The sequence below is a fragment of the Phyllostomus hastatus genome, unplaced genomic scaffold (genome assembly GCF_019186645.2).
Source record: "Phyllostomus hastatus isolate PE091 unplaced genomic scaffold, TTU_PhHast_1.1 phas_scaffold_345, whole genome shotgun sequence".
Classification (NCBI taxonomy): Eukaryota; Metazoa; Chordata; class Mammalia; order Chiroptera; family Phyllostomidae; genus Phyllostomus; species Phyllostomus hastatus.
The window spans coordinates 24,277,578-24,291,986 of NW_025334024.1; the positions used below are offsets into that span (position 1 = coordinate 24,277,578).

Genomic DNA, 14,409 nt, shown 5'->3' on the forward strand with positions numbered 1-14,409 from the left:
GTGTGGGGAGGGGCAAACCTTCTGAGTCACCGGAGAGCATGAGAATGAGAGAACTTAGAAAAGTGTGTGTGTGTGTGTGTGTGTGTGTGTGTAATTTCCTGATCTTTACATGGTGCTTTTCACTTTAAAAAACATCGCATAGGCACAGGGTCTAAGATGCTATGGACTGTAAGACATTCTGATAGTTAATGAGCCAATACAGACAAAGAGGACTGTTCATCAAACTGTGACAAGCCGTCGACGGTAAGACTCATCCTGATCCCGGAGATGTCACGATGTGACAAAATATGCATCTGAGAACCCACGCGAGACTGTGTGTCCACGGGCCTGAGTCCTTCCCAAGTCCACACGGCTGTTCCCAGCGGCTCTTGGGACACCACCCCAGGACGCCGAGGGCTTGGGGGCCACCAGCAGGTCCGTGTTCGGGCCACGTCTATGAAGGCCCAAGGCCCTCGGAAAATAATCCCTCTTCCATCTTGATCGGCACCAGATGCGCGTCAGAGCCGCAAAGAGGAACCTGTGGCTCAGCTGGCTCCCACGAGCCACCAGCCGGATCACGGAGGGTGACGGGCCACCAGGTCACCGAGTGCAGCCGGCAGGGGGCAGGGGGGCGGGAGGGCTGCTTCATTGGGGATCCTGATCCCTGCAGAGACCGGAGCCCCACGCCTGCCTCCGTCCGGGCCGGGCAGAGAGGAGCCGGGTGGGGCTCCTGCCCAGGCCGATTGTAAAAACACCCCACGCTGTGCCCCACGGGGACTGGAGACAGGGGGGTCTCCGGGGCCGACCCAAGGTGCCTTGTCCCCTCCCTTGTCCCTTCCACCCCTCCTGAGGCTCCTAGAAAAAAAAGCACCTTGGTTCGATTCACAAGACTTTTCCATTTTATTAGTAAAATACAAAATGGCACACACATTGGGGATGGGGTTGGAAAAGCAAAAGGATCGACCGACTTCTTCTAAAGCCCTCCCCGGATTGTTCTCGCCCGTGTCCTACGAGGTGGGGGGACGAACAACGTTGTGGGAAGGGACCAGCTGCCCCAGCTGCTTTCTGACAAAGGAGGGGAGCCCCATCACGGGCATCCCAGCCCTTGGAGGCTCCCAGCTGGCAGGAGCCAAAAAAAAGTGCATTCAGATCTGCTGTCCCCCTCAAAGTGCCCCCCCCCACTCAAGCCAAGCCCAGACGAGGGGCGCCGCGCCCGGCAGTGGCATGCAGGGAGACCCGATCCTTTCTTTGCTCCCTCTGAGTATCCATCTGTGAAGGAATGGGTCACCTGTGTCTGGAGGAAGCCCAGCCCTTGGGAGGCTTCTCACGTGGGGGGCAAGGATCACCCTTGGGGACAATCAGAGGGAGGTGGGGAGCTGCCACCAGGGACCCTGAGGGGTGAGGCCTACTGGTCCAGCTCTGACCACAGGTGCTGGCCGACCAGTAAGCCTCCAGCCTCCCCCAGGTCGGTCTGCCTGAGTCCTCAGCAGCCGAAAGGAACCCACGCCCACGACGTCTTTTCCCCCACGGACAGAGTTCCTTTCAGAAAGAAGCATGAGAAGCTCTGAGCCTATGGAAAACGTCACGGACACGCCTGGCCCTGCCCACCGCGAGGAGAAGACGGTGTGCAGAGAACAGTGTTTTCTGGGAGCCGGAGAGGGGAATGGGGAACCCTGGCCTCAGGCAGAAAGACCAAGTGGGGGACCCTGGACCCTTCTGTGGAGGGCCTCAGCCTCCTTCAGCCCATGACATGTCCCCAGGGCTGTGTCAGTGTCCCTGTAAGCCTGGGGGACACAGAGAGGGGCTGTTCTCAGAGTCAGAAAGGGTCCTCAAAAGTTGGTCTGTGCCCCGCAAGTACCCCTGCCCAGCCTCCACTCGGGGGGCCCACGGTGCTGACCCCTCCAACAGGGCAGGGTTGGGCCGTCGGGCTCTCCAGGGGACAGGGCCCACGGAGGCGCCCGTCCCGCCTATCAGTAGAGCATTCTCTACCGGTGCTCTGCTCAGGTGCTCTGCCGCGGACAGCTGGGACAGCTGCGAGGCTGCTGCACCCAGGGTCTGGGGAAAGGGGTCCCCGGACCACTTAGTGATGGCGACGGTCAGGGGCACAGGTTATTGCCACGTATCCGCTGTCCGGCTTTCCCTTCACAGACGGGAAGCCGCGGGGACGGACGCCTGGTCAGGCCGACGGCGGGCCTGGGACCGGGGCCCCGGGCTTCCGGCTCAGAGTCCGTGTTCCTTCGCCACACGGCGCAGACCGAGGACAGAAAATGACCTAAACCGCTGGGAGCTTCATCTCCCCTTCCCACGCCGCCGCGCTGAGGGCGGAGCCTTCACGGGGAACAGTGCCAGCAAACACCACACCCACCTCATGCAAGAGAAGAAGACAGGTGCCCAGCTGGGGCGTGGGCAGGGGAGATAGCACCGCAGGCGGCCGGGGTGACTGGTGACAGCAGCAGGACCGAGAGACAGGACGAGGTTGGAGGGAGTGGGCAGAGGGCCTGGCCTGAGGCTCACTGTGAGGGGGGATGACCGTGGCACCCACATGGGGACACGGGCCCGAGGGGTTGAGCGTTCAATAAATAATTGTCCACTGGGGCTGGGACGGCGTCCGAGGAAACTTCTAGCCGGTCAGCAGCAGAACAGAGTTTTCTGACTTGGGGACAGTGGTGTGAGCTGCCGGGGCCACCCCCTGTTTCTAGTGGGTCAATGATGGTCAAGGGGGCAGCCCAGCCCCACCTGGAGGGTCTTGCCTCCTTGCTTCGGTCATCCCAGCTCAGGCCTTGGGTAAGGGTAGGAGTGAGGACGGGGGACCCCAGGCAGCTGTTTGAGTTGAACATCGACATAGGAGGGCGGGCAGCTCACACGGGCACCAGGACATACGAGTTACTGCCGCAGCTCCGGGGGACGTGGCGAAGCCCTTCCACCATGTCCCCCGCCACGTTGCGGGGGCAGCCCTGCAGGCTTTGGTAGGCGAACATGGCCACCCCTAGGCCGAAGAGGAGGCCCAGGAAGGCCAGCAGCCCCACGGCCTGTCTCCTGGTCACTGCCTGGGGGTCGTGGGAGGACACCTTGGCCATGAGCGCCCCACTGCTTGAGGTCTCCGGCTTTGTAGGGGAGGCCCCTTCAGAGGGGGTCAGGCCCATGGAGACGTGGGGCACCCTGGATGCATCTGTGGGCCCTAGAGAGCCCTGTGACGTGGGGTCCTGTGCACTGATCCGCACAGACGGGCCTTCAGACCCAGTATGGTCCTCTGGAGCTCCGTGTGACAGAGCAGGGGACTGCGTGGAGGGGGCCTGGGTGCTGGGGGCCTGGGTGAAGGGGGTCTGGGTGGAGGCAGCCTGGGTGGGGAGGGCCTGGGTGGAGGGGGCCTGGGTGGGGAGGGCCTGGGTGGAGGGGGCCTGGGTGGAGGGGGCCTGGGTGGGGAGGGTCTGGGTGGAGGGGGCCTGGGTGGGGAGGGCCTGGGTGGAGGGGGTCTGGGTGGAGGGGGTCTGGGTGGAGGGGGCCTGGGTGGAGGGGGCTTCAGAGGCCTCTCCCTTAGTCCAGAGGTCCGACCCAGGTCGGTAAGCAGAAGAACTCCACCAAGATCCGGTGACAGCAGAGGCGCTGAAAAGCTCAGTTCTCTTGGGCCCCGCGGAAGGTCCTCCATCCGGAGCCTTTGAAGCGCTGGGGGACCTGGTCCCCCAGGAACCAGCCAGTCGGGGAGGCAGCTCTGGGGACGTCCCCAAGGCTGTCTGTGTCTCCTGGACACCACTTTCGCCTGTGGCTCCGGGCTCTGAGCCCGCAGACCCGTCCCCGCCCCCGGCAGCCGGGCTGGTCGTGGGTTCGTCGCCCGTCTGCTTCTCAAATACGCCACCGGCGCTCCCAACAGCAGCAGCAGCTTTTCGGTCTAGATTCTCCATGGCTTTGCGGACCCATTCCTCCTCTGGGTTAGCACAGAACAGTCTGTGTTTTATGGTCTCCAAGCTGCAAGGAAGGAAGACAGGGGCCCAGTGATGCCCAGAGGCCACGCGGAGTAGGGGTCTCCCGAGAACGCTCTGCGACTGACTGAACAGGCCCAGCTGGAAATGCTGCCCCCGCCGCTTCCTGGCTGAGCGCTTGGCTGGGGGAGCTCCACCTCGGAGAGCTCACCTGTGTCTTCACCTGAGAAGTGAGGACCAGCTGTCCCAGAGAAACTGGGACTGAGGGGATTCTCGAAAGGCAGGACTTTTCGGGAAAGTCCACGCAAATTGGGACAAGTTGGTTGCCCTGCTTCTGTGTTATTGTGGGAAAAAAAACACCCCAAAAAGTATGTAAGGCACCTGGCTCAGAGTAGGAGATCAGTAATAGCTGAAAAATAATAACAATGCTAATAATATTGTCCTGGTCACTCAGGCAGAGGCTCTGGGCTGAGTCTTTTGATTGGGAGGAGAGGTCACAGGCGTCCACTGCCACCAGGTGTGTGACCGGCAAGCTCTATGGTGGGACCACCTGGCTCCGGAGAGGACTCAATGTCACAATGTCGTTGTCTTCCTCCTCTCCCTCGGTTACAAGCTGCCTCTGGACCTCTACCCTTCTCTGCCAGTGTGTGTCCTCGGGTTGAAACGACACCTCGTGAGCTACAGCCACGTATACGGTGGCCTCGCTGGGACCCTGAGTGTCACCCAAATCTTGAGCTTCCTCTGAAGTTGCGTGTGGCTGGTTCTCTGCCAAGACCACAGCTCAGAGCTGCCTGGGGCCCTTGCTCCATGCCATGCCCAGTGCCAGGCATTTGGCCTATTTAAACGTCTCACCCTTCCTGCGAGGAGGCTACCACGCTCACCCCCATTTTGCAGATGAGAAAATCAAGGTCCAGGAAGGTAACGTGACCCTGTAGGCCTCACAGGCGCCAATGCGGCCCCAGGGCTGAGGTCCCTGCCTGGTGCTTCCCACTTCCCTTTCCCCCAGAAAACGGAAGCAAATGCGAGGGGCAGCCTGGGGAAGCGAGCCTGGTGGGCGAGCAGAGAAGCCCAGCAGAAGCACACTGGCCCCCTTGAAGCCACTGCACAATCAACGGGCCTGTTGATGGGAGTGCGTGACGACCTCCTTTAGCTGAGCCTCCACTTCGAAGGCTCCCTAGCCATTGCTTGCTGCCAGGCCCCTGGGTCTGGCTGGGATGTTTTGGGGCCCAGAGTTCAGTCCCAGAGACAGGCCTCAGGGCTGGGCCATTGGTCAGTACCCCAGAGGCACCCCTGGGGAGCAAGCAGCCAAGATGGCCAGGGGTCCCCACAGCCAGGGCAGAAGCTGGCTTGGCTGGACTCCTGCCCGAAGTCTCTTAGAGATCCTGTTTTCTCGTCCCCTGGAGAAGACGGTCTCTGCCTCTTATTGTCAGCAGCTCCTGGGAACCCTGCCATGCACTTCAGTTACACGATCCCCGTTCGTCCTCCCACCCGGCCATCTTACGGGCGGTGGGCAGTGGGAGCAGGGCCGCCCAGCCTGTCAATGGCGAAGGCAGGATTCTCACCGTACCTGCCGGGTGCTGCAACCGGCACTCCGAGACCACCGCACTTCACCCCCGCCATGAAACCCAGCGGGCTCCAGGGCTGCGCAGAGCACTCTCTGGCTCAGGAGAAGCGGCCCCCCCTCGGTAGCCACCGCTCTGGGCTACAGGCCATGCAGGAAGCGGCTCCCCACCTTGCATGTGGCACAATATCAAGGTCAACAAGGGGGTCAGCAGGCCAGAAGCAGAAGAGCATTGGCCGAAGCCCTTGGCCAGGAGTCCGGGTGGGGGTGGGAGGATGTGGATGTGAGTGAGCAGAGGCCTGGGACCGTCCCCAGGGCCCTGACCGGGGGTGCGGAGGCTGCGAGGGCGGTACCTACATGATGGCAGGTTTGCCGCAAGATGCTTGATTGCGTTGGTAGCCGATGAGACGGTTCTCGGGGATCTTCTGGGTTATCATAGTCTTGCATGTGATGCTGCACTTGCTCACACCGTGGTGCTGTCCTGAGCCCACAGAGGTCCCCGGTCAGCAGGACTGTCCAGGGCCCATCTGGCTTCCCAGCCCCGTGACAGCGTGTCCCAGCCCCGCCCCCTCCCCCGCCCCTGGGGGAACCAACACCCTCAGCCCCTGGCCTTTGAGGCCCCTGACCTCAGCCTCCCACCCTGCCATCCTTCCCACCCTCGTCTCTGGCGGAACCTCTCTGTGCCTTAGTTTCCCCACCTGCAAAATAAGGACAGTGATGGTATCTACCTCACAGGGTGGTTTGTTGTAAGAACTCAAGGAAGTGAAGTCTGACTTACAAAGCTCTTATTGCCTGGGACATCATCTGTGTTTAATTTTAAAAATTAAGTTGCTATAGTCAGTGTGTGGTACACAGAGGAGAGGAGTCTGAGAGTGACAGGGATCTGCCTGAGGCCACACAGCCGGCAAGTGACAGAAGGGGCTCTCCTGCCAGGCCTGGCTCCCATCACGCCTCTGGGTCTGTGGTGCCGCCCATCCCCCACCCTGCCTCTACCCCATTCAGTTGTCTGCTCCCTGGTGCGGGCAACGTACACTTCCCACCCCTCCCTTCCAAGCTGTCCATCGTCAGGGATTTCCACCGCCTCTGAGACACGCCCGGACCTCTTGCCATCCACATCTCGTGGGACGACCCGCGACACGCACGCACACGCGCATGCACGCCAGCAAACACAGTGGCATGCACGTATGTGCACACCCTTGCCCACAAACACATAAAAACATACGTACAACCAGACACAGGGAGCAGGTAATACAATAACGTTTTTTAAGTGTGTAAGTACAACTGCCTTCTGAGGGCCGTGGGCGAGGGGGTAGGGGGTGTGCTGCTGAGTAGACCACCCTTTGTTCTGTCAAGAGCCAGGATGAGTGTAAGAGATGAGGAGAGGAGCTGAGGGAATAGGCCATTGGGCGACCTCAGGGCAAGATGGGGGCGGGGCAGGAAGGAGGCGCGGGGGTGGGAGCAGAGTCGGGGGCGGGGTCTCAGCGGGCTGGCTCCCCCAGCACAGGATGGGGCTGCCTCCACAGACAGTTGAGAAGTCACATACTTGTTTTTTTTAAGATAGGCACTTTATTTATGTATTTTCTTTGGAAGAGAAGGGAAGGGAGGGAGAAAGAGAGAGAGAGAAGCATCCGTCAGTTCCCTCTCACACATGCCCCAACGGGGGGCCAGCCCTCCATCCAGGCACGTGCCTGACCAGGAATGGAACCGGCGACGCATCGCTTTGCAGGGTGCCGCTCCACGAACGGAGCCAGGTTGGTTAGGGCCCCACATGTTTTATATAAACACTTGAGGTTGTTTGCATTGCATTTCCGCCTCCCCCTCCCTTAAAATCTTCAATAAAATGGACTCTGCTTGCTAAAAGCTGGGCAGGGGTATGTAAAAAAATGAGGAAGAGACTGAGTTTCAGTTCTGGGTCAAGGTCCCGTGCAGCAGAAGCAAGACCCTGGAAGGCTTTGCCAAAATCCAGAGGCCAGAACTTCCAGGGCTGGGGAATACACAGAGCAAACAGATCTTATCTGGCTCTGCAGGGCTTAGGGGCGCCCGCCGGTCCCCGTGCTCCTGCTCCACCCAAACACGCACCGCGCATGCGCAGCTGCAAACGCGTGGACAAGCAAACCTGTACTAGTAACTCCCCGGGCGGGCGGCGGTGCGGGGATCTCCCAGCAGCTGGGCCCTGAGTCACGGGCTGCCTTTCTCTTTCAGGGACCAGGATGTGAAAGTCCCCTTTGCTGCCTCGTCTCCCCCTGCTCCCCAAGCAGGACCTCAGGATCACTCAGTGGCAGCTCCCCAGGGTCCTGTTGAGTAGATTCAGGAGGCGGCCCCTGGGCTGGCCTGGCAGCTGTCTTCCTGGGAAAAGCCCCAGAGAAAAGGTGTCCCTGGATGCCCTGGAGCCAGGGTGTGGCTGCCCAGTGGGCAGCAGGGATAAGCTGGGTAAGGCCAGCTTGTTCTCTGGACTCAACCTCCCAGGATGGGGAAGGCCACTGCCCACCTCTGGAGCCACAGAGTCAGCCTGTCCCCCAAGTACCCCCCCCCCCACAGCACCTGAATGCTCTTGGCCAGGCTCTGCTCTCGGCCCTGCCCAGGGTAGGTCGTATAACTAACCTAGGGGAGATTGTCTTCTTCGAACTCAAGCTTTCCTTCCTGTAGGTGGGGATACTGCCTCCATCCAGACAACCATTTAGTTTTTGTCACATGAGTTTCAGGAGGGCAGGCACTTGTCTGTCTTGGTATCATAATGTTTTCCAGCATGAGGCAGAGACTCAATAAATATTCACTAAATGAAATAATGTCTCAATCTCATCCCCCGCCCCATCCATCCACCCACCTATCCATCCATCCACCCACCTATCCATCCATCCACCCACCCATCCATCCACCCACCCATCCACTCACCCATCCACCCATCCATCCACTCATCCATCCACACATCCATCCACACATCCATCCACTCATCCATCCACACATCCATCCACACATCCATCCACTCATCCATCCACACATCCATCCACACATCCATCCACTCATCCATCCACTCATCCATCCACACATCCATCCACACATCCATCCACACATCCATCCACACATCCATCCACACATCCATTCATTCATCCATCCACACATCCATTCACCCATCCATCCACTCATCCATCCACTCACCCATCCACACATCCATCCACACATCCATCCACTCACCCATCCATCCATCCATCCACTCACCCATCCACTCACCCATCCACACATCCATCCACACATCTATCCACACATCTATCCACACATCCATCCACTCCCATCCATTCATCCATCCACACATCCATCCACCCATCCATGTCCTGATTCAGCCAACCTTGTTTGAATTATTTTTGAATATCTACGAAGCCCTGGTCCTCTCGTCCTTAACCCTGAACTCTCACAAATGCTGGTGCTAGGCTTAAAGAGATAACCTCAGTCCCAATAAATGCTACCAGGCAGCTGGGTTTACTCAACTAACCAACAAACGCTTACCCTCTGTCTTGCTGGGAATAGTGGGATGAGCGAGGCCCATCCTGGCCTTCAGGAGGCTCCCAGCTTGGGGGGGGGCAGCTAAACCACACCGGCCAAGTACCAGAGCCCTTCTTATTTGAGCCCCTACTATGTGTTAACACCTATGCTCGGCACACACCCACACACCCGCTCTCATTAATTCTTAACATCCCTGCAAAGGGAGTATTGTCATCCCCATTTTACAGATGCAGAAGCTGAGAATCAGAAAGGATAGATCACATGCCCAAGGCCACACAACTGCTTAGTCGAAAGCCTGGTTGTCCTCCCAGGCCCTGGATATCCCGCTTCGCCAGGCTGCCTCAAACACCCGGTAGAAGAACCTTGTTCTAAAATACAGCCCCGCTGTGCTGGGGTTTACTCGAGGGAGAGACCACTTCCAGCTGCAAGTGATCAGGGGGGGCTTCCTGGAGGAGGTGCCTCTCAGGCTGGCCCTCAAGGACCTCTAAGAGGCTTACAGACAGGGAGAGGCAGGAATGTTAGAGAGAGGTGACAGGGAGAGGGCTCGAACCTATGTGAGGTGTCCGTTCAGGATGAGTCCCGTAGGCTTCCTGAGCCTCGATTCCCTGCTCTGTGAACGGGATGTGATAATACCTTCTTCTCGGGCGGCTGTGAGGACAGTGATTTCTAAATATCTGGCCCTTAGAGCAGGGTTTTCTGAACAGCAGCCACCGCTGGTACCTTGGACCAGACAGTTCTTCGTCCCAGGGGGCCGTCCTGTGTACCCTCCAGGTGCCTGAGCGCCACCCCACAACCAAGAATGGTGGGACATTGGTAACAGCCAAAACATCTCCAGAAATTGCCAAGTATTCCCTGGGAGGCCAACCCCCCCCACTGGGGACCACTGCCTGGAGAGATCCGTGGGGCCCCTCCCCCTTCTCAGGGAGGTGTCCGTGACCCCTTACTTAACATTCAACACCTGACCCCCACCCTCCACCCTTTCCTTGAAAAAAAAAAATCACAGCATTTTTTTCTTTCTAAAAGATCAGATTGTTTACTGATGTATTTTGTGTATTGTCTGTCTGTTCCCTATTGATGCTCATACCCTTGAGGGCTGGGGTCCTGGGCAGTTTTACTCATGGATCTGGTCTCAGCACCAAGAACAGTGCCGGGCGCATCCTGAGCACCCCGTAAACGTTTGTGGGAGGAATCCACAAAATGCGCACAGAAGCCCTTTGTGACATAGAAGATCGTCACAAATAGAGAACTAGAGGAGTTTCTATTTAAATTCGACAGGGGCCTGGATCTGACACCCTGAATTCATCCTCCCCTGCCTTCCCCATCCACCCCCACCGCTAAGCAGGTGGCAGACTACGGCAGAGGAAAGCAGACTTTTTCTTCCTCGAGGGGGGTTGAGGGGGAGCGAATGCGTCAGTGCTCGGGGAGAAAAATTCCCTGCTCTGACTTGCTTGTATCTGCAGGTTGGTTACATAAAGCCGAGGAGACACAGCGCAGGAGCTGACATAGCTGCCTTGCACCAGCCAGAGCAGCAGACGAGAAGCCCCCCGGCCTCCCCTGGGGGGCTTCTCTGGCTCGTGGACCACCCGCTAGTCCTGCAGGGGCTCCCAGGGGGCCTGTGACAGCCACAGATGCAAATGTCAAGTGCGGGTGAGAACCTCTAGGGTGGGCCTGGCCGAATGCCCATGTTTACAGGGGGAGAAAGGGAGGCTCAGAAAGGTTGAAATAGTGCAAGTGTCTCCCAGCGAAGTCAGTGACCAAGACCAGGACAGGAGCCGGATGGTCCTGAGGCCTGAGGCCGGTAGACAGAGCATCCAGGGTCCCCCCAGGATCCCCTCTCCCCGCTAGCGTAGGCACCTTTCACTGTCACCCCTGGCTTAGTATAAGTAATCCTCCTCCTCCCACTTCCCAAATATCTGAAGGTGCAGCAGCTGGGACCAAAGACGGCAAAAACCCCATTCAGGGTCATGGCAAAGCACCTCCACCTGACTCCCCTCTTCTAGAGCTCACTATCCCCAGACACCACGGACCTCAGCAGTCAAGCTCAGGAGACAGGAAGCCAGCAACGCCAGGCTTCTGCCACCTACGCCACCCCCGCCCACCTGCTCCCTGCCCCACTAGTGGGTTGTCCCCACACGGAGGGTCTCGGGAGACAGTCTGCTCCATGGAGGTGTTCTGGGAGCTGGAAAGCAGTTCTCATCTTCCCAGGCTCACTGCGTGCCCTCAGGTGGGCTGCCACCCTCTCTGAGCTTCAGCCTGGATACTCCCGGAGGATGGGGCTGACTCAGACGATTCTTGCTGTGGCCCACGGAGCGGGTGGGCACGCGTCCCTGCTGCCTCCTGCAAGCAGCCCTATCCTGTCCTTCCCTACTTGCCGGCTCTGCCACCTCAGGCCAGTCTCTGCACCTCTGTGGGTCTCCATCTTAGTCACAGCAGGAAGGATGGATGTATAGTGCCCTCCCAGGTCCCAGGCTCCAGGAAGCAGGTGGCTGGAGGTGCACACACTTTCCAAGCTGTGCTTGGAGGAGGACGACCGTACCATGGCGGGGACACGGGAAGGGGAATTGGGGGCCACAGATCACAGCAACAGTGATGAGCCTACTCTGCGATGCAATGACCTTGACCTCCACTGGTCCTGGGCTCCCTACTGCTGGGTGGCTTTGAAATCAGGGCAGGAGGAAGTCCGGACTGTGGCCTGGCCCCGGGGGCCAGGCTGACACTCAGGAGCCTGGACTTCGGGTTACACATTAAACCTGGGTCCCACCCTGATTCCCAGCAGGGGCTGCCTCCCGCTGCTCCTAGCCCCCGCCCTCCTGGCACTCCCACACCTGGGGCCCCCGTTCCTCCCTCTCCACCTCCCTGCGCTATGCAGCAGCCACCTTGTCCATTGGGCCAAATCTTTCCCTCAGGAGCGACAGCCCCGCATCCGCCTGCGGCACATCCCTTGGGAGGGGGAAGCCACAGACCTCCGCCTTACCCAGGAGGGGTCTGCTGCCGTGATGCCAGGCCGGAGGGGCAGAAGTGGGGTTAGGGGCTCTCCCACCCTGCTCCTGCCAGGTCCGCCCCACTCACCGGCCAGCAGCACAATTAGACAGTAGAGAGCAGCCAAGCGGAGCAGCCAGGAGAGCGGTGAAGCCATGGCGGAGGGCGACGGGGGTCCAGGCGGGGATCCAGGGAAGGCCAGGGCAGGTGGCCAGAGCGGCTCCTGAGCTCCGGCCGTCCTGCAGCGGAGCTACCAGTGCTCTGTCCTTAAGAAGCCAGGATCGGAGCCTCTGCCTCCGCCTCCGCCACCGCCTCCCAGCCCCCCCTGCAGAGAGGCGGTGGGAGGGGACAGGCAGAGAGCCAGTACACGACGAGATTCCTCTGGATGTTGCCAAGGAACCGAAGGCTCGGTGGAGGGAGGGCCCCCGGCAATGCGGGGCTGCTCAGGACGGCTCCTCAAACCAGAAACTGCTGGGGAGGCTGGAGCAGGGCCCCTGCAGCTCAAAGGGCCACCCCCCTTCCCACCTACCCAGTCAGCTCCGCACTGGGAGCTGGCGCAGGCCCTTCTGTCTGGCCTGGGGCCCTCGCTCCGCAGTGGACATGACACAAAGGGCAGGAGGGCCCAGGAATAGAGAACACGGGCCGTGAGCAAGCAAGGGGCCCAGCACCATGCTGCTCTGGGTCTGACGAGCTCTCACCTGGCCTGGGGGCGTCCCCACCACCCCAGGGAGGACCCCCACCCAGCCTTCACCCCTTGAAGCCTCAGCCCCGGGGAGGAACTTGTTCATCAGTACATCCCCCTACAGGATCTGGCACCCAGTAAGGAGGGCCTCGGTGTGGTACATGTCACAGGGACAGACAGGGAAACTGAGGCCCCGAGAGGGGGCAAAATCACCCCAGGACATAGAAAGCATCCGGGTGGAAAAACGCCACAGGGAAGACGCCAAGGCTCAAGCTGGGGTGTGGGCAGCTCAGGACACAGAAAGGGGTCCCTTGTCCTCGCCTCCAGACCCCCACCTGACTGGCCTTCCCCCTTTCCACCAACCCCCATCTCCGGCCCTGGCCCCTGTGAGCGACACCGCTGGCAACCTCACCCAGGCCGCTCTGTGCTCATTTATCCTCCACCCGCAGTGCGCCCAGCCTCTCACAGGGCGGAGCGGGGGTCCGGTTCTCCTCCTGTACAAGGTGGGGGTTGGGTCAGCCCACCGAGGAGGGGGCTTCCCCAGCTCTGACTGGCCAGGACAACCGGCCAGACTCGACCAGCCGGCAGATCCCAACAGGCCTGTGTGAATCACTGCAGGTGCTGGCGGCGATGAAGTCGCTTTAGTAGCATCTTCCGGGAAAGCAGTGGCCCAGCCTGGCAGCGGGAGGTAAGCGTGAACCCGCTCAATCTAACTGTGTCTCTGGGCTGCCAGCCACAGGGAAACCAGTTTGTCTGTGAGTCACCGTCCCAGGCTACGGAGCCAGCTGCCACGGCCAGGAGACCACTCTTAAAAGCACAGTAGGGCTGCCTGGGGTGTGGGGCTCTGAGGCTGGACTCTGCTTGTCAGGGAAGACCCCCCCGCCCCGCACCGCATGGGCCAATGTCCACTGTTAAGTGTTTTGCATGATTAAATTACCTTATCGTGGTGACAAGCCCAGGGTGTAAGCCAAATACCACTGTCACGGCCCATGTAATGGATGGGGAAACTGAGGCATGCAGAAGTTAAGGAATTTTCTGAGGATCACCAGCCAGGAAGCAGGGGAGCCTGGACTTGCCCCAGGCACTTAGCTTTGGGGTCTGAGCTCACCACCACCAGGCTACCCCTCCTCCCCCTCCCCCTCCCCCCCACTTTGAAGGCTGCTATGAAAATTGAGTTTAGTGTCTGTAAGAGCTGCCAAAACAGAGAGAATGGCACTGCTCTTTTTTTTTAAGATTTTATTTTTTTATTTTTTTTAGAGAGGGAAAGGAGGGAGATAGAGAGAGAGAGAGAGAGAGAAACATCAATGTGCGGTTGCTGGGGGTCATGGCCTGCAACCTCGACATGTGCCCTAGCTGGGAATCGAACCTGCAACACTTTGGTTTGTAGCCCGCGCTCAATCCACTGAGCTACGCCAGCCAGGGCGTCACTGCTCTTCTTTGCTCAGACTTTGCGGATGTCCCCTGCCCTCTTCTGGCCCTATTTTCCCTTCCCCAATATTGGAATGGTCACCCCACTGACCTCATTGGAGGGTTAAAGACTAACTGTGTTCAGATTCAATTTGGACACAGTAGCCTGGCTTTCAGGTCAGCCAGCCCTGACTGCAACCACCTACAAAGGGTACCACCTTGGGCAAGTGACTTAACCTCTTGGGGCCTCAGCTTCCCCATCTGTAAAATGGGACGCTATAGCCACATCACCAGTGAGTCACCCGGGGAGTTAATAAAACTAAGACTTTCACTTCCTGGCATGCACAAGTGACTCATGTCTGTCACTGAGCCCTGGTGTGTGCCTG

At 59.3% G+C, this 14,409-nt stretch overlaps 1 protein-coding gene across 1 annotated transcript; it reads right to left on the reverse strand.

Moving 5' to 3' along the window:
* Positions 1–855: 855 nt before the first annotated feature.
* On the reverse strand, positions 856–12,539 carry CX3CL1 (C-X3-C motif chemokine ligand 1). The gene is made up of 4 exons (XM_045819144.1): positions 12,025–12,539; positions 5,815–5,938; positions 3,456–3,942; positions 856–3,326 (listed from the first exon to the last, which is right to left on the reverse strand). The coding sequence occupies exons 1-4, from the start codon at positions 12,089–12,091 to the stop codon at positions 2,838–2,840; spliced, it is 1,167 nt and encodes a 388-aa protein (XP_045675100.1). The 5' UTR covers positions 12,092–12,539; the 3' UTR covers positions 856–2,837.
* Between the last annotated feature and the right edge of the window lie 1,870 nt (positions 12,540–14,409).